This window comes from Leucoraja erinacea, chromosome 4 (assembly GCF_028641065.1).
Source record: "Leucoraja erinacea ecotype New England chromosome 4, Leri_hhj_1, whole genome shotgun sequence".
In the NCBI taxonomy this organism is placed as follows: Eukaryota; Metazoa; Chordata; class Chondrichthyes; order Rajiformes; family Rajidae; genus Leucoraja; species Leucoraja erinaceus.
In genome coordinates, this window is record NC_073380.1 from 69,835,449 (window position 1) to 69,856,034 (window position 20,586).

At 42.1% G+C, this 20,586-nt stretch overlaps 1 protein-coding gene and 1 long non-coding RNA gene across 15 annotated transcripts in view; one reads left to right on the plus strand and one right to left on the minus strand.

The window, feature by feature from the left end:
• Positions 1-20,586, minus strand: part of tpd52 (tumor protein D52) — a 165,356-nt gene that overhangs the window by 82,588 nt on the left and 62,182 nt on the right. For 11 of the 14 annotated variants that reach the window (XM_055634549.1, XM_055634541.1, XM_055634542.1 and 8 more), the window contains one exon: positions 17,808-18,828. The exons of 1 other annotated variant lie outside the window; for it this stretch is intronic. In XM_055634549.1, coding sequence (XP_055490524.1) covers positions 18,706-18,828 — 123 coding nt within the window. In that variant the 3' untranslated portion in view covers positions 17,808-18,705. Of the gene's footprint in view, positions 1-17,807; positions 18,829-20,586 lie in introns of those variants that run through there. 2 more of the 14 variants (XR_008723344.1, XR_008723345.1) reach the window with 2 other exon arrangements.
• The window catches only part of LOC129696536 (uncharacterized), a 106,163-nt gene that overhangs the window by 59,186 nt on the left and 26,391 nt on the right, over positions 1-20,586 (plus strand). The window contains exon 2 of the long non-coding RNA XR_008723348.1: positions 9,306-9,383. This is a non-coding gene — a long non-coding RNA (uncharacterized LOC129696536). The remainder of the gene's footprint in view (positions 1-9,305; positions 9,384-20,586) is intronic.

The following is a 20,586-nucleotide window of genomic DNA, read 5'->3' on the forward strand; positions in this document are numbered from 1 at the left end:
CCATGTGGAACCTTGTCAAAGGCCTTACTGAAGTCCATACAGACAACATCCACCGCTTTACCCTCATCAATTTCCCTAGTAACCTCTTCAAAAAATTCAAGAAGATTAGTCAAACATGGCCTTCCAGGCACAAATCCATGTTGACTGTTCCTAATCAGACCCTGTTTATCCAGATGCTTATATATATTATCTCTATGTATCCTTTCCATTAATTTGCCCACCACTGACGTCAAACTAACAGGTCTATAATTGCTAGGTTTACTCTTGGAACCCTTTTTAAACAATGGAACAACATGCGCAGTACGCCAATCCTCCGGCGCCATTCCCATTTCTAATGACATTTGAAATATTTCTGCCATAGCCCCTGCTATTTCTACACTAACTTCCCTCAATGTCCGAGGGAATATCCTGTGAGGACCTGGCGACTTATCCACTTTTATATTTTTCAAAAGTGTCCGTACTTCCTCTTCTTTGAATCTCATAGTTTCTATAGCTATTCTACTTGTTTCCCTTACCCCACATAATTCAATATCCTTCTCCTTGGTGAATTCCGAAGAAAAGAAATTGTTCAATATCTCCCCCATCTCTTTTGGCTCTGCAGATAGCTGTCTACTCTGACTCTCTAATGGACCAATTTTATCCCTCGTTATCCTTTTGCTATTAATATAGCTGTAGAAACCCTTTGGATTTACTTTCACCTTACTTGCAAAAGCAACCTCATATCTTCTTTTAGCTTTTCTAATTTCATTCTTAAGATTCTTTTTACATTCTTTATACTCCTCAAGCAACTCATTTACTCCATGCTGCCTTTAATTATTGTAGATCTCTCTCTTTTTCCCAACCAAGTGTCCAATTTCCCTTGAAAACCTTGGCTCTTTCCAATTTTTACTATTTCCTTTCAACCGAACAGGGACATAATGATTCTGTACTCTTAAAATTTCACCTTTAAATGTCCTCCATTTCTCTCCGACATCCTTCCCATAAAACAAACTGTCCCAATTTATTCCTTTTAAATCCTTTCGTATCTCCTCAAAGTTAGCCTTTCTCGAATCAAAAATCTCAACCCTTGGTCCAGTTCTGACCTTCTCCATAATTATATTGAAACTAATGGTATTGTGATCACCGGACCCAAAGTGCTCCCCAACAGATACCTCCGCCACCTGACCTGAATCCGAGATCCCTTGTTTGTATGCATCCTTGATCACATTATTTGAAGTTTCATCTAGTTCTTGCCATATCTCTATTGTAAAGTAGTCTCTTAACTGCAAGTATCTAAAAAAATCTTTGTTTTCGAGACCATACTTTGACTTTAAATCTTCGAAGCTCATAAACTCGCCATTTTCTGAAACTGTATACATTGCCGTTATGCCTTTTTGTGCCCATTCTTTGAATCTTGAATCATACACCCCTGGCTTAAACTTTGAGTCATATGCGAACCACTTCAATGCGTGAACCCCTCTTTTTAATTTGTATTTTTCCACTATAACATTCCATATTTCTAACGTAAATGCTACTATTGGATCCATAGCATGTCTCAAAGCCCCTCTCAGATATTTGCCTCCCACCAAAATCTGGGTCTGGTAACCCTGTATCTCCATTTCCATTTCTTTTCATCAAGACTCACAATCAGGTCTACACCAACAAGCCAGAGGTCCGAGTTGAGCTGCATAAAAGTATTTCCTCAGATTTGGTAAAGCCATTGCTTTTCGGCAGTTGAAGTGTTGTTAGTTTTATTCTTGTTTTTTTGTTATTGCAAATGAATCTAGAGATCATCTTATCCCAGGCTATGAATTTGTCTCGGGGAACATTAATTGGGAGAGATTGGAATAAATATAGTAGTTTAGGTAGGATATTCATTTTCACCATTTGTATTCTGGCACCGAATTCTAGAGGAAGGGTAGACCACCTTTCAACACCCTTTTTGATGTTTTCTTCACTTTTATTATAATTAGTTTCAAACATGTTGGAAAGTGTTTTGGTTATAGTTACACTAAGATACTGCATCGTTTTTGAATTCCGTTTCAGATTATATGCATCTCTGATTTGTTGGGATGGAGAATAATTGAATGAAATAATTTGTGTTTTTGTTATATTCAGTTTATATCATGAGTATTATCCATATGTTTCAAGTAGGTTCATTAGTTTTGGGAGACATATATCTGGAAAATGGTTTTCACTCTCTATACTATCTATGTCTGCCATTTTATATGCTTCTCAATTATATATCTTTCTATCAGGACTCTCAAGAAAACAATCCAATTTGTCTAATCTCTCCTTATAATCAAAACCCTCTAGTCATGTAGCATCCCAGCAACATCTTCTGCACTCTCTCCAAACTCTCCACTCCAGTAATGGGGCAATCAGGACGGCATACTCCAAATACTCATAATACTCCAAATGTGGCTTAACCAAACTCATATAATGCAGCAACATCTTACAATCTTCACTACCCTGTCTACCTTCGAAGCCAGAAGGAGATATTTACAATAACTACAGCAGTGACTATATGCAAGAATCTTATTTGACAAGTAAAGAAGGAATGGGTTTGATGGGTTTTATTCATAATGGATGATCAGCCTGAATCACGTTTGGCAATTCTTGGGATAAAGAATGACTTGGTTTGACTACAGTTCAGCAGGTTCTGAGGAGGCAGATGAGGAAAATGTGGAACCCACAAACTCTGTCACAAGGGAAACGAATGAGCATGGCTGGGTAGCGAGTGAGTAATTAAGAGATGGTTTCTTCTACTATTTATGCTAAGAAACTGGATACAAGGAGAGGTACAACTGTGTGATGTAAGATCATGTAAAAAGGTTTAATGCAATTTTGAAAAAATGGGTTTAGAAATGCATTTTTTTTTTGATTATTTACAGGATGATCAAGGTAAAAAGCAAGACAGCAACAAAACAGAATATTTATAAATTTATATTTAAATATGAAATTGTATTTCCGAAAAGGACAGAAGAAGCCAAATAAAATCCCACCCCTTATTCAACTGCTTGTAATGCTTGTAAATTGGCTGGAACGGCCGCGGGACTTTGCGAGCACAACAAAACCAAGAACCTCGCACCACCCGGCGTGGCTTATGGCCGCGGGACAATTGTCATAAACTTTGACTCTATAGAGAGTGCAGTGGAATGAAATTGTTTGTGGCCTTCCATCAAAAGGAGCAGGAAGAAGGCCATGCAAAGCTATTTTATTAATTCCCACCCCTTATTCAACTGCTTGTAATGCTTGTAATTATCTTATACCAATTTAGCAGCTATATGTACACCATAGGTACACCAGCCACTATATGTACACCAAATTATTTACATTTATACACTAATCAAATATTTACAAAGCCATACAAAAAAGAAAAAAAAGAAAAAGAAAATAAAAAACCCTCATATACTATACAGTATCTTAGTCATATATACAACCCATCACTCTATAATCACCGTTCCCAATACAATCAGTATAACAAATATCCCACTCACAATCACCTATCCTCATCCCAATATCCTTTTAAACAAGTGTTTTTGTACATCTTTTTAAACTGAATTATGCTTGTACTAAGTTTTATCTCCTGTTCCAGACCATTCCACAAATTCACACCACAGATTGCTATGCACATACTTTTAAGAATAAATTACTTATTGACAATCATGTGTTTCTTGTGCTGTTTATTTTAGATAGTTTAGCTTAGAGATACAGTGTGGAATCAGGCTCTTCGGCCCACCAAGTTCGCGCTGACTAACGGTCATCTGTACACTAGTTCTATCCTACACACTAGGGACAATTTACAGGAGCCAATTAACCTACAAACCTTGAATGTGTGAGGAAACCGGAACACCTGGAAAAAATCCACGTGGTCACAGGGAGAACGTACAAACTCCATACAGACAGCACCCATAGTCAAGATCAAATCTGGGTCCATGGCGCTGTAAGGCAGCAACTCTACCGCTGCGCCACTTTTACTCAGTACTACATTGGTTTATGCACAAAATTTCCTGTATCCAGTCTTCTGACCTGTAGACAAAAATACTTCCCACTGAGCCACAGATGACACTAATTTCATGGAATGTTTACCATTATGTATTAATCTAGGACAAATAGAGTATTCACTGAAAATGTTCCTTTAATTAAACGTTTTACTTGCATTTTAATTGGAATCATTTGCAAAATATAAATTCAATCTCTTGCAATAACTCACTCCAAAACAACATCATGTGACGAGTTGTTAAAAAAATTGCAAATGTTGAAATAAAAATAGAATAGGATGGAAACATTCAGTCTGATGAAATTGCTTCGACCTGAATTGACCTCTGTTAGACACAAAATGCTGGAGTAACTCAGCGGGACAGGCAGCATCTCTGGATAGAAGGAATGAGTGACGTTTCGGGTTGAGACCCTTCTTCAGACTCTCAAACCGGAACGTCACCTATTCCTTCTCTCCAGAGATGCTGCCTGTCCCGCTGAGTTACTCCAGCACTTTGTGTCTATCTTCAGTATAAACCAGCATCTGCAGTTCCTTTCTAATCATTGATAACTCTGTTGCTCTTTCCACTGATGCCACCTCACCTGCTGATGTTATCAAGTACTTTATTTCACATGGCGTGTTATTAAGCAATGAAAATCATGTTGATCACTATTTGATTCACAGCCCTTATTGAGTTAGCTAAGAGCATCATAACTAGTCTCATTGTACTATGTTAGGCAAAACAATAGCTAGATTGGCAACCTTGAGGTAGTTATTTGCCAATCCCTGCTGAAAATACTCGTCCAGCTCTCAAGCAAGGGCAGCTTCAGAGGTTAATAGCCCTGTCCCATGGTGAGAGTTCAATCCAAGAGCTCTCCCGAGTTAAAAAAAAATCAAACTCATGGTAAGGACGGAGAATGAACGTACTGGGTACGTCGGAGCTCGGAGACGTATCTTAGCTGCTCGTACCGCTAATGGCAGGTACTCGGGAAGACTCGCTAACGGCAGGTAAGCACGGGAAGACTCGTGAAGATTTTTCAACATGATGAAAAATGTCCACGAGAGTCCTGAGTACCGACGAGTGGCCATTACCGTAAATTTCCGAGTTCGAATCAGGGCAAATCCGGGAGAACCCTTGGAATGAACTCGTACCGTGAGACAGGGGTTTGAATTGGAGGCACTTGAGACTGGAGAGGTTTTGTTGTCTGCCTATACTTCTGTTCAGTCAATGCATAAAGAATAGACCACAAGGGGCCTACATTCATGGCAGCAGGCCCACATGTGGTCGGTAAGGAAGGAGAGCAAAATTGAAAATGAATAAAGCCCAAACATACAACTGATGAGGAAAGCAGTTCACATTTTTTAACAATTTTATTCATCAGGCCTGCATTTCAAACATAAAAATGCTTCCATGAAATAAGAGAAAATATGCTTATTTCCTTCTAGTAAAGAACAAATTTAACCCAAGGTGTACATTTGTTGATGGGTAAACACTGATTAAAATCTTGCATATGACCAAAAGCAAGCAACTGAGGAAGACACTGCTGCTTATCGCTGGAAACTTTCACAAACACCTAGGAATGTCAGGAAGAAAATTTATGTCCAGTGTTGGTGTTAAATCATGAAAATAGTTTGTTGTTTCAATTTCATGAAATAAACCTTTAACTTAATGACAACAAGCAATGACATTCACATAGAATTAAGGTTAGGCAGCATGAACAGGAATTCTGTAGACTATGAAACATAGAACATACAATACAGCACAGGAACTGACCCTGTTCCCACAATGCCTGTGTGAACATGAAGTCAGGTTAAACTAAAGTCCGCTGTCTGCATGTGATCCTAATTCCTCCATTCCTTGTATATCCATGTGCCTATCCAAACACCTCTTAAATGCCACTTTTGTATCTGCCTCTCAACCACCATCCCTGGCAGTGGGTTCCAGGGCACTGAGTAAAAAAATCTCCCTCTCATGTTAAAACTTTGTCCTCTAGTCATTGCCTCCACCCTAACTATGCCTCTCATAATTTTACATACCGTATTTCCCGACAATGAAGACGCACCTGATTCGAAGATGCACCTTCATTTTGAGTTCCTAAATTTTGAAAAAAGGCTGGTGGGACATAGAATTTCTCACGCTCAATAAATAAATAAATAAATAAATAAATAAATAAATAAATAAATAGATAAATAAATAAAGGGGAGTGACAATTCAATTTGCCCAAGTCTTCCAGATCTCCTCCATTCTGAATGACTGAATGGGTGAGGGGTGACGGCAGGTGGAGAGATGGTGCGAAAAACAGGAGCGCTAAGGAACTAGGAAATTCAAATATAAGGATCAGTAATGCCAAAACGGGAGCGGCCGCCGGGACCGGACAGCATCACCGGGCCGGCAGAAGGCGCTGAGGTGGCGGCCGGTTCCGCTCGAGCCACCTGAGCTACTTCCCTCCCCGGCGGCAGTCGGAATTTAAGGATTTGCGGGAAGCGGCTGACATGAGCGTGGCAGGCGAGCGGCAGGATAGAGGTGTTCAGACGGAGAGCACTGCCAAAGGTGAGCGGGCCGGCAGAAGATGCTGAAGTGGCGGCCGGTTCCGCTGTCCAGTCCCGGTGGCCGCTCGCAGGCACCCGAGCTACTTCCCTCCCCGGCCACAATGCGGTTGCTCCGCGCCCTGAGTGCTGCGGCAGCGGTGAGTGAGTGAGTTGCTGGCATGATCCGCTACCCCCTCCTTCTCAACGCTCCTGCCCGTGCTGACCCGGGCCAGACTCCCCACACGCTATGAAAGGAACTCTCCCCCCTCAGCAACGCTGCCCTTTTACAGCCGCTTTCCATCAGCTGCCAGCAACGAGGAATAGACTTGGCTCGTTCTTGATGTTGCTGTACTGAGGGATCGCCAAGTCTATCTTTCTTGGCTAACAACCTAACCTTCGGCCTCCAAGACACAGGCAAATTTTCGTGCCTTATTTTTGGGTAAAAAATAGCTTCTTCATTGCCGGGAAATACAATAATTCTTTGAAGTCTCCCCTCACCTGAAGCTCCAGAGAAAATAATCCAAGTTTATCGATACCTTCTATTCCAGGCAGCATTCTGGTAAACATTTGCACTCTCGCCAATCCTCCACATCTTTAATGAGGCACACAATACTCCAAATGCAGCCTAACGACATTTTATAAAGCCATTGCATGATTTACTGACTCATACTCAAAGTCTTGACTGAAGAAGGCAACTATACTATACACCTTATTTGTCAATCCAGCTACTTGTGTTGGCACTTTCAAGGACCCCAGGATCTCTCTGTATGTCAATGCTAAAAAATGTCAAGCCATTAACTGCATATTCTCACTTTATGTTTGACCTCTCAAAAGTGTAACATCTCACACTTGCTCAGGTTAAACACAATCTGCCATTTCTCCACCTATTTCTGTAGCTGATCTATAACTACTGTATACTTTTACAACCTTCCTCACTGACTGCAACTCTACTAATTTTAGTGTCATCTGCATATGTACTGACCAATACATCGACATTCATGTCCAAGATGTGTGTACATTTCACAAACAACAGAGGTCCCAGCACAGTGTTTAAGAGGGAACTGCAGATGCTGGAGAATCGAAGATTACACAAAAAAGCTGGAGAAACTCAGCGGGTGCAGCAGCATCCATAGATGCTGCTGCACCCGCTGAGTTTCTCCAGCTTTTTTGTGTAACCTTCGAGGTCCCAGCACAGATCCCTACTGAACTTTACTGGTCACAGACCTCCAGCCAGCAAAACACCCGTCTATCACATTCCTCTGCATTCTATGAATAAACCAGTTCCGAATCCAAATAACCAAGTCATCATTGATCCCAATCTTCTGGATTAGCCATGTGGGACTTTATCAAATGCCATACTAAAATCTATGATGACAACATCCACCACCATACCCTCAACAATCATTTTTATCACTTCCTCAAAAAAGTAATGCAAGTTCGTAAGACATGACCTGGAGCAGACAAAGCCGTGTCCGTTGTCCATAACTAGCGCATTCTCTTCCAAATAAGAGTAAATCCGATCCCAAAGAATCCTCTCCAATAGCTTCCTTACCACTAACATGAGGCTTACCGGCGTATAATTTCCTGGTTTATCTCTACAGGCCTTTATAACAACGGCTACTCCCCAGTCCTTCAGGAACTCACAGGTGGCTAAAGAAGATACAAAAATCTCCATTAAGGCCCCTGTAATCTTCTCTCTTGCCTGTCTGAATTATCTGGGATAGGCCCCATCTGGGGATTCATCCACCTTAATCCTCTTGGACAGCACCAACACCATCACCACCATACTGCCCTGGCATATTAGTAATCCCCTCCATCTCCTTCTCGTTTGTGAATAGAAATGCAAAGTACTCATTCATAAGTTCATAAGTGATAGGAACAGAATTCGGCCAGTCTACTCCGCCATTCAATCATGGCTGATCGATCTTTCCCTCTTAACCCCATTCTCCTGGCCTCTCCCCATAACCCCCGATATCCATTTTAATCAATAATCTATCTATCTCTGTCTTTAAAATATCCACTGACTTGCCTCCACTGCCTTCTGCGGCAATGAATTCTACAGAATCACCACCCTCTGACGAAAGAAATTCCTCATCTCCTTCCTAAAGGAACGTCCTTTAATTCTGAGGCTATGACCTGCAGTCCTAGACGCTCCCACTAGTGGAAGCAACCTCTCCACATCCACTAGTTCCAGGCCACTCTATTTGGTACCACATCTTCATCCTCTGACTCCAAACATGAATTTTCCTGCGAAGTTCAGCTGAACCAGGAATTCCTGATGCAGATACTATGTGCTGACATTAAAGAGTTGAATTCTTAAACACTTACATAAGAAAAGGAACAAGAGTAGGCCATTTGACCAATCAAACATGGCATACAATATCACGCCATTCATGACTGATCTGCCTGGGACACTTTTTTGTACCAATTCCTCATTGCTGTCAGTTCTGCAATCTTTCAAAAATGTACCTATCTTCTTCTTAAATCCTTATAGTGATTAACTTCCTCACTCTCCTAGATAGGTATTACTGCATACCAAATTATAAATCACTGCTCCCATATCTTGTAATTATATCTCATTCAAGACTCTGTCTTAGATCATATACAAATTACCAAAGACGATGCATTGTTGTTTTTGAAGTGCATTAAAGTAGATAAATCCTCAGGACCTGACCAAGTATGTCCTGAAATCTGGCAGGAAGCTGGACAGAAAATTGTGGAGGCTGACAATTTGTACAATATTTACATAATCTTTAGTCACAATTAAAGTTCTACAGGACTGGAGAGTGGCTAATGTTGTACTGTTATTTAACAGGCCAGTGAACCTGACACCAATCGTGGGAATGTTGTTGGAGAGGATTCTTTGGGACAGGATCTGCGAACACGTGTATCGGTATGGACTGATTACGATTGTCAGAATGGCTTTGTGCATGGAAAATCTGTCTCACAAAGTATTTTGAAGAGGTCACCAAGAGGATTAATGAGGGCAGGGCTGCCCAAGATATGTTGTCTGAAACACAAAGCGGTGGAATAACTCAGCAGGTTAGACAACATCTCAGGAGGACATGGATAGGCGATATTTCGGTCAGGACTCTTCTTCTCGGACTTCAGAGTCCACGAAACGTCACCACTCCATGTCCTCCAGAGATGCTGCCTGACCTGTTGAGTCACCCCACAACTTTGTGCTCTCCGTAAGATTCCAGCATCTGCATGTGGATGTACTATGCTACACGGGTGGTTTTAAACTGAATAAGGGGGGTGGGGTGTCCAATGGGATAGTGGAGGATGGAGTTAAAGGGAAAGGGTTTCTTAAATGTGTGAGCGTAGAGACAGAGGGGTGTAAAATGAGGGTAGAAGCAATAGGTAGCAAGGTGAAAAGTAAAAGTGGCAGGCAGACAAAACCAGGGCAAAAATCAAAAAGGGCCACTTTTCAACATAATTGTATAAGGGGTAAGAGTGTTGTAAAAACAAGCCTGAAGGCTTTGTGTCTCAATGCAAGGAGCATTCGTAATAAGGTGGATGAGTTGAATGTGCAGATAGCTATTAATGACTATGATATAGTTGGGATCACGGAGACATGGCTCCAGGGTGACCAAGGCTGGGAGCTGAACATCCAGGGATATTCAATATTTGGGAGGGATAGAGAGAAAGGAAAAGGAGGTGGGGTAGCGTTGCTGATTAGAGAGGAGATTAATGCAATGGAAAGGAAGGACATTAGTTTGGAGGATGTGGAATCGGTATGGGTAGAGCTGCGAAACACTAAGGGGCAGAAAACACTGGTGGGTGTTGTGTACAGGCCACCTAACAGTAGTAGTGAAGTTGGAGATGGTATCAAACAGGAAATTAGAAATGCGTGCGACAAAGGCAAAACAGTTATAATGGGTGACTTCAATCTACATATAGATTGGGTGAATCAAATTGGCAGGGGTGCTGAGGAAGAGGATTTCTTGGAATGTATGCGGGATAGTTATCTAAATCAACATGTAGAGGAACCAACGAGAGAGCAGGCTATTTTAGACTGCGTATTGAGTAATGTGGAAGGGTTAGTTAGCAGTCCCCTTGGGCAAGAGTGACCATAATATGGTTGAGTTCATCATTAGGATGGAGAGTGACATTGTTAATTCAGAAACAATGGTTCTGAACTTAAAAAAGGTAACTTTGAGGGTATGAGACGTGAATTGGCCAAGATTGACTGGCAATTAATTCTAAAAGGGTTGACGGTGGATATGCAATGGAAGACATTTAAAGACTGCATGGATGAACTACAAAAATTGTTCATCCCAGTTTGGCAAAAGAATAAATCAGGGAAGGTAGTACATCCGTGGATAACAAGGGAAATCAGGGATAGTATCAAAGCGAAGGATGATGCGTACAAATTAGCCAGAAAAAGCAGCATTCCGGAGGACTGGGCGAAATTCAGAGACCAGCAGAGGAGGACAAAGGGCTTAATTAGGAAAGGAAAAATAGATTATGAAAGAAAACTGTCAGGGAACATAAAAACTGACTGCAAAAGTTTTTGTAGATATGTGAAAAGAAAGAGATTAGTTAAAACAAATGTAGGTCCCTTGCAGTCAGAAACAGGTGAGTTGATCATGGGGAACAAGGATATGGCGGACCAATTGAATAACTACTTTGGTTCCGTCTTCACTAAGGAAGACATAAATAATTTACCGGAAATAGCAGGGGACCGCGGGTCAAAGGAGTTGGAGGAATTGAGTGAAATCCAGGTTAGCCGGGAAGTGGTGTTGGGTAAATTGAATGGATTAAAGGCCGATAAATCCCCAGGGCCAGATAGGCTGCATCCCAGAGTACTTAAGGAAGTAGCTCCAGAAATAGTGGATGCATTAGTAATAATCTTTCAAAACTCTTTAGATTCTGGAGTAGTTCCTGAGGATTGGCGGGTAGCAAACGTAACCCCACTTTTTAACAAGGGAGAGGGAGAGAGAAAATGGGGATTTACAGACCAGTTAGTCTAACATCGGTAGTGGGGAAACTGCTAGAGTCAGTTATTAAAGATTGGATAGTAGCACATTTGGAAAGAAAACTTGGACAAAGTCAGCATGGATTTACGAAAGGTCTGACGAATCTTATAGAATTTTTCGAGGATGTAACTAGAAGCGTGGATAGGGGAGAACCAGTGGATGTGGTGTATCTGGACTTCCAGAAGGCTTTCGACAAGGTCCCACATAAGAGCTTAGTATACAAACTTAAAGCACACGGCATTGGGGGTTCAGTATTGATGTGGATAGAGAACTGGCTGGAAAACAGGAAGCAAAGAGTAGGAGTAAACGGGTCCTTTTCACAATGTCAGGCAGTGACTAGTGGGGTACCGCAAGGCTCAGTGCTGGGACCCCAGCTATTTACAATATATATTAATGATCTGGATGAGGGAATTGAAGGCAATATATCCACGTTTGCGGATGACACTAAGCTGGGGGGCAGTGTTAGCTGTGTGGAAGATGCTAGGAGACTGCAAGGTGACTTGGATAGGCTGGGTGAGTGGGCAAATGTTTGGCAGATGCAGTATAATGTGGATAAATGTGAGGTTATCCATTTTGGTGGCAAAAACAGGAAAGCAGACTATTATCTAAATGGTGGCCGACTAGGAAAAGAGGAGATGCAGCGAGACCTGGGTGTCATGGTACACCAGTCTTTGAAAGTAGGCATGCAGGTGCAGCAGGCAGTGAAGAAAGCGAATGGTATGTTAGCTTTCATAGCAAAAGGATTTGAGTATAGGAGCAGGGAGGTTCTACTGCAGTTGTACAGGGTCTTGGTGAGACCACACCTGGAGTATTGCGTACAGTTTTGGTCTCCAAATCTGAGGAAGAACATTATTGCCATAGAGGGAGTGCAGAGAAGGTTCACCAGACTGATTCCTGGGATGTCAGGACTGTCTTATGAAGAAAGACTGGATAGACTTGGTTTATACTATCTAGAATTTAGGAGATTGAGAGGGGATCTTATAGGAATTTACAAAATTCTTAAGGGATTGGACAGGCTAGATGCAGGAAGATTGTTCCCGATGTTGGGGAAGTCCAGGACAAGGGGTCACAGCTTAAGGATAAGGGGGAAATCCTTTAAAACCGAGATGAGAACTTTTTTCACACAGAGAGTGGTGAATCTCTGGAACTCTCTGCCCCAGAGGGTAGTCGAGGCCAGTTCATTGGCTATATTTAAGAGGGAGTTAGATGTGGCCCGTGTGGCTAAGGGGATCAGAGGGTATGGAGAGAAGGCAGGTACGGGATACTGAGTTGGATGATCAGCCATGATCATATTGAATGGCAGTGTAGGCTCGAAGGGCCGAATGGCCTACTCCTGCACCTAATTTCTATGTTTCTGTGTTACTAGGGGAGAGGAATGGAAACGGTGCAATGCGGTGGATGTGGGAGCATGTAATTACAAGGGGGGGGGGATTAGGTGCAGAGGGTAGGTGGGAGGGAGCAGATGGGAGCAAATAGCTTATCTATGATCTTTGGTTGGGAGCAGGGAAAAGGGGGTGTGGCGTAGGGAGTGGATCGGAGGGAGGGGTTATGGAGGGGACGATGCGCCGTGGTAGTGGGCAAAGATTATAGAGGAAAGATGATAGGGCGGACCAAAGATTATAGAGGAGCTTTGGGGCGGACCGCTCTATGATCTTTGGTGGTGGGAGTGGCTGTATTGAAGTGGGAGGGGATGTACTGAGGTAATTACCAAAGATCCTATAGCAGAGCCTATATAATTTGGTAATTACGGGGAGGGTGGCTCCGTCTCCGGCTCCGGCTCCGGGCAGGCGGTTCATTGCTCCGTCCCCGCACTCACCGTCCTGTCGCCCAGCTGCGGCTTCTCCAGCAGGTCCGAGTGCTGCTCGTAGGCTGCGGCGAAACCGCTCCGCTTCTCGCTCTCTGACGAGCGGGACCTAGCACCGATCGGCGTGAGGCGAACGGTCACCACCCGCTTCAGCGCTGCTGCTGCTGCTGCTGTTGCTGCGGCGCCGCCGCCGCCGAGCCACACGGTCGCCATGATGTGATGCCGCCGGTTGGGAGGGAGTGAGGGACCTCCAGGCACGGCGCCGCCACCAGGTGGCCAGCAGCTACTGCCGGTGCGGGACCGCCCCGGGAACCCACCTGTTTCAATGCTGCAGATGTGGCCAAGGCATTGTTATCCATAAACGGGGAAAATGCACACAAATCATTATAACCATGCCTCCACGGCATTGCAATGAATGGCATGATTGAAACGCGAAGAGGGTTGACAAGATATAACGACGACTAATTGTAAAGGGGGAAGGGAAATTCCCATTTTGGATCTTTCGTGGGATGGATTTTTGCCGCGATATTTTAATAATATAGTCCTTGTGTTATAAATTACCTCACTTTCTATCTTTTTTTGCCTGAAAATTTAGGTCGCTGTGCTTCACGGTCACCCCGACTAGCACAGAAAATTTCAGCTCAAAAATCGGCCGTTTTCCATGTTTTTAACGGGTGGGAAAGTGCGTGTTTCCCCATTCACTAACATGTACCAAACTGAGAGATGTCCTTCATCCCTTTCCCTGAGATGTGTGGCCGGTATAATACAGCAGGTAGCTCAGCCAGTTTCCACGCAGCATGTTTCTAAAAGCAGCATTGTAATAATGAATATATAATCGATGACAACATCTTGGTCAGCAGTTTGGGATCAAAAATGATATCGTTCTGCTCCGGTTGTGTGGGTTCTGAGGTGGCTGATGCAGTGACTGTAGGGAAAGCGTGGTTGCAATCTCCCACCCCACCTTTAGTACTGAAATCTTTAGACACGGATGCAACTCGGAAACAGGCCCTTCGCCCCACCGAGTCCACGCCAATGGTGGGGTGAAGGGTAGTCATAGGGGCACAGTGGTGGAGTTGCTGCCTTACGACGAATGCAGCACCGGAGACCCGGGTTCGATCCCGTCTACGGGTTCTGTCTGAACGGTGTTTGAACGTTCCCCCCGTGAGTTTTCTCCGAGATCTTCGGTTTCATCCCACACTCCAAAGACACACAAGTCTGTAGGTTAATTGGCTTGGTAAATGTAAGAACTGTCCCTAGTGGGTGTAGGATGTTAATGTGCGGGGATCACTGGTCGGCGCGGACCAAGTGGGCCGCAGAGCCTGTTTCTACGCTGTATCTCTACACTAAGCTATACTATATCTCTAAACGAAACCAGCGATCACCCTGCACACTAACACCATTCTGCACACTAGGGACCGTTTTTTACAATTTTACCGAACTTACAAACCTGTAGGAACATCAAATGCTAATTTACACCGACACAAAAGGTGGAGTAACTCAGCGGGTCAGGCAGCATCTCTGGAGAAAAGGAATAGGTAACCGGTTACCAAACACGAACTCCCCTTCCCAATCTGACCTCAGAGTGAGGCCAAATGCAAATTGGAGGAACAGCACAACATATTTTGCTTGGGCAGTTTACAACCCAGTGGTAATGAATATTGATGTATCTAACATATCCTCTCCCCCCTCTCTCTCTGTGTCCCTCCCCACCCAAGTCATCATAATTTCACTGTTCGTATAATATATCACCTTCCCCACGGCCAACAAAAGCTCCACCTTTCCTTGGTCATCACTGCTTTTTGCATATCTTTTATTAATTTGTTCTGTGTACCTTCTATATCTCTCATTTCCCTCCCCTCACTGCGTCCGAAGGGGTCTCATCCCAAAACGTCACCTATTCCTTTTCTCCAGAGATGCTGCCCCAACCCACTGAGTTACTCATGTTGCTTTGTGTCAACCTATAAACCAGTACTTTTTTGGAGTGTGGGAGATAACTTGAGCACCTGGAGAAAACGTATGCAGCCACAGGGAGAGCAAACAAACTATGTACAGACAGTACCCAGTCAGGATTGAACCCGGATCTCTGGCACTGTAAGGCAGCCACTCCACAGCTGTGCCACTGTCGCCCTAAATGTCATTTTTAGATGTTCATGTTAGTGTTTGGATTGGTATTTAAATATGCAATCTCCGAGTCGCCATCCAAAATACAAGGGGGAAAGAGCAGAATGCAGATATAGAAAGAATAAACAGGAAAAGTTGGAAGCACAAACGAAAAGGTACCACGGCATTTTTTTTCAATAATGCCAAATATGAAATATTGACCTCTAGTGGAAGAACAGTACTGGCAATACAGAGAAATAACTAATAATAATAATAAATTTTATTTATGGGCGCCGATCAAGAGTCTCAAGGACACCTTACAAAAATTTAGCAATTAGAGGAAAAACATGTAAGCGGAATGAAATAAATAGTAGAGACATGACTAGTACACAAATTAAAGACAGAATTCAATTCAAAACACAATATGAGGTGATTCAAGCACAGATGAAAAGGGAGGGGGACGTGGGGCTAAGGATAGGCAGAAGTGAAGAGATGGGTCTTGAGGCGGGACTGAAAGATGGTGAGGGACACGGAATTGCGGATCAGTTGGGGGAGGGAGTTCCAGAGCCTAGGAGCTGCCCTGGAGAAGGCTCTGTCCCCAAAACTGCGGAGGTTGGATTTGTGGATGGAGAGGAGACCGGCTGATGTGAATCTGAGGGACCGTGAGGGTTGGTAGGGGGAGAGGTGGTCAGTGAGATATGGGGGGGCCAGATGGTGGAGGGCTTTGTAGGTGAGGACCAGGATTTTGTAGGTGATCCGGTGGGAGTGGGAAGCCAGTGAAGTTGTTTGAGGACTGGAGTGATGTGCCAGGATTTGGTGTGGGTGATGAGTCGGGCGGCTGCGTTCTGGACCAGTTGGAGTCGGTTGATGTAGGTGGAGCTGATGCCAAGGAGAAGTGAGTTGCAGTAGTACAGTCGGGAGGAGATGAAGGCATGGATGAGTCTTTCAGCAGCGGGAGGTGTGAGAGAGGGTCTGATTTTGGCAAGATAACTAAAGATATTGATTGGGCCATAAATAAAGAATATGGCAGGTAAACAATCGGAACAAGTTGTTCTCGATGTGGGGGGGTGCAACAATGGCAGTTCTTTCTTTGTCTCCTATTCACACGTGATTTTTGTTTGGTTAACCTCTTCATATAGTTACTTGCCTCTTGTCATCTAGATCAGGTTAGTTTCAACAAAAGAATACATTATTCTTAGGGCTAACAAATATATTCCGTCAACTTTTTTTTTGTTGCCGGTAATTTGAACTGAATTCCTCATTTGAACTGAATTTCTCATTCACTCTAGAATTTCCACAGCTCCTTTTCAGATTTGTCTGTTTGGGTCTTGGGATAGTGAAGGAGGAGCTATACAGACAAAGTTGACCCTTTAATGGTTGCAGTGGAAAATACTGGGAACAGAGAGCAGCTGGTGGTAAGCAACGATGAACCAGAAAGTTATACAGAGAGCGTATCTGCAGAAAACAAAAAGCGGGGAAGGAATAAGATGATGTGCTGGATGTGGAAGCGAGGGGGGGGGGGCGGAGTTGGTGGGGAGAATGAAATAGAGTTCCTTGTGTCCAAAAGGATAGGCATTGCTGGGAACGCCTTTGTTCCCAAAAGAAGCAGAAGGCCCAAAGACCTTCCTGTTGGGAGGAGGAATAGAGTAGACGTTCATAGTACAATTTTATGCCACAAGAAACTGCAGACACTGGAATCTTGAGCAAAAAAACAAACTGCTGAAGGAAATCTAGATCAGCCTGAAGAAGTGTCCCACCCAAAACACTGTGTCCACTCCCTCCAGATTGTGTCCAAAGGGAACTGACCTAAAATGTCATTGGTCTGTTCATTCCCTCTGCAGATGTTGCTAGACCTGCCTAGTTCCTCCATGACTTTGCTTTTTGGTAAACGTGAGGCAGTTAGGACCAGGGAAGCTTGAAGTTATCAAAATATCTCCTGATGTGATGTTTGTAATGGCCTGGGATTTTATTGATGTGGTAAAGGGGAAGGTACAAGGGGGGGAAAAAGATTACAGGCAAAAAAGGTTCTCATAGATAGGAAGAGCCAGTTATCTAAAGTTGGGGAATTCAATACCGAGTGCAAAAGTCTGTAACATTCCTTGTGCTTGTATTGGATCTTAGCCAAATAGTAACCTTGAGGCAGCCACATTTCTCATCCATAGGGGAAATCAAGGATTAATTCTGCAAGATAAAATGTTATGCCATAATAAACAATTTTATTTTATTACTCTAATGGCCAATAGGTCATTTCAAAGTCAGCATTAGCAAAGTCAGAATTGTTTGGTCAGGTAGGTTTGCAGATAGGCATATGGCTTTGAATTCAATGCTGTACTGTCTGAAATGCCCAGTGTTAAGATGGTTTGCACTGCAACAAAAATAAATCAATGGGCAAAATCTTGTTTAATTCTAGACAGAAAGGTTCACTTTAAAACACTTTACCATCAACCTTTATTAAGCGATTTTTTGGTTACAGAGCGCATCAAGATATTTCTGTGACTGTACCATATTTCACCTATCTTGAAAAAAATTACCATTTTACAATTTTAACACTGAACTCATGAACCTCAAATATTTTCAAATATGCAGAAACGTGACATCTTTTAATCAATGTCATTCATTCATTTGGTCTACAACTTGCAGACCCAAAAATCTGAATCTTAACGGCTGCTAACTGTCAACATGCACTAAAATGAGAAACGTACATTTTGCAATCACTTCCCTTCTACAAAATACTTTGCCATGTATTAAACGTGAAACTAGCCGAATAAGATTTACAATAGCCAAAAAAACTGTAGAATTCAAAGTCTGAAGAGAAATACAAGTAGCTTCAGATCAGTTTATGATATTTCCCTGCAAATGAGCTGGAACACGTTACACCTCCCAGAAGAAAGATCTTCCACATGTCTTTAATAGACAGTTAAAATTAAAACACAAGCTATCATTTTTAGGCCGAGGCATAATGTGGGTCTGCTGGTTATCAAATTTAGAGCATTTCAAAATAATTAACATGAGAAAAAAACTGCAATTTAATATTCCATACTTTGCGATAGTTTCCCTGCGGTATTAAACATGGTACAACTTTTGAAGTGTCATTCAAGCCTGAAGAATCAGACCGAAAAGTATTCCAAAACAAATTAATTTTTGCTATTAGGACCAAACTGATACAAGTGACGATTTTTTATTACAGTAATCTAGGGCCAGGCAGACCTTGTGCTGTTAAATACAAGACACAATGTTGTGTGACAAGGGCACAACTGGATGGAAGAACGCAGTTATTTATGTTAATGTTCTTGATTTGTAACATGTCAAAAAGGAGACTTAAAACCACATTAACGAGCTTCTTGAACATCTGAAACCTCTTCTGTAATGGTCTCACTGGCAGTTGCATTTGCTGCAGAATTTAGAACATTCCCAAAATCACCACCACCTTCCTTGTTGCCTGCGACCTTAGACTAAATAAAAAAGTCAAATTAATACGTTCATCCAAAATGTGGTTTAAGTACAATACTGAACCAATTAAGACTTCTAGAAATTATACAAACATTTGCAAATTCCTGGCTGTAAAGTTTGATTAAACTATAAAATAGACAGTTATCTCAATAAAACTCAAAACAAACTGAAAAATCAATGAACTGATGGCTGGCAGTAGTGTATGCAAGTACAGGTATTTTGATTATAATATAATAGCTGTGTTTTAAAGAATTCTTGCTTATTAGAAAAGTTGTGTTGTAAAACCAATTGTGTCAACGTGGGGGAAAATGGTTAGGAGCTAGTGTTTCAGACATTTTTTCCTCCTCCCCACAGGAATAAAAATATATTATCAATAGCTTTAATTACCGATTACTGTTACAAGGCAATTATTAGTTTTTCCGCCACAAGACATTATTTCCACTATAGCTTTGACCCCCCCCCGTTTGTTTCAATATCCAAAGTGACAAGTGATTCTGCAGGAATAGGAATTGATTTTAGGTCTATAAATGCTTATCCATGCTCTCTTCCACTAAAACCATGGCATCATCATAGCATCTTTCTGGCTTAACCCACAAATTACATCACCCCAGTTAATCAAACTTTACATTTCCAATCAAGAAAAAGTGCAAAACTTTATTTGTGAATTAAACTACGTGGGTGCAAAGCAAGATTCAGATATTTTTTAAACAACGTGATTACGAAAAGGATCTGTGACCTTCTGATTATTAAATGATCAAATACTGCAGCTTATTCACCTTCAGGCAAACGGCTGCTGCATCAGCAAACTGTACCATTTTAACGGAGTACCTCCTTTTTAATCAACAATTTGGGACATGGGTGTTTCCGTAAATACAGCATCCAGTAGTGAAACTGAAGGTCTCCAAACTTCCAGGTTATTTTCCTGTTTTTTTTTTAATGTAATAATCCCATTGTTTCATATCCCATATTTTAAGTAGTATAGATTGTGGTGTATAGCCAAGATAATGAGATGAAGCAAAAATAAATAAATCTGTTTTTACAAAGAAAAATATCAGATATGTATGTCCCCGTGTTTCTTGCCTTTTTTTTGTGACATTTTTTCAAGCAGGATTTCGTCAAATCCTTAGGTTAATTTACAGTGCCCTCCATAATGTTTGGCATAAAGCCCCATTGTTTATTTATATGCCTCTGCACTCCACAATTTGAGATTTGTAATATAAAAAAATCACATGTGGTTAAAGTGCATATTGTCAGATTTTAATAAAGGGCATATTTATACATTTTGGTTTCACCCTGTAGAAATTACAGCAGTGTTTATACATAGTCTCCAAAATTTCAGGGCACCATCATGTTTGGGACACAGCAATGTCATGTAAATGAAAGTAGTCATGTTTAGTATTTTGTTGCATATCCTTTGCATGTAATGACTGCTTGAAGTCTGCGATTCATCAACATCACCAGTTGCTGGGTGTCTTCTCTGGTGGTGCTCTGCCAGGCCTGTATTGCAGTCATCTTTAACTTATGCGTGTTTTGGGGGCTAGTCCCTTTCAGTTTTCTCTTCAGCATATAAAAAGCATGCTCAATTCAGATCAGTGATTGACTTGGCCTCTCAAGAATTGACCATTTTTTAGCTTTGAAAAACTCCTTTGTGGCTTTACCAGTATGTTTGGGATCATTGTCTTGCTGTAGATTGAACCACCGGCCAATGAGTTTTGAGGCATTTCTTTGAACTTGAATGTGTCTATACACTTCAGAATACA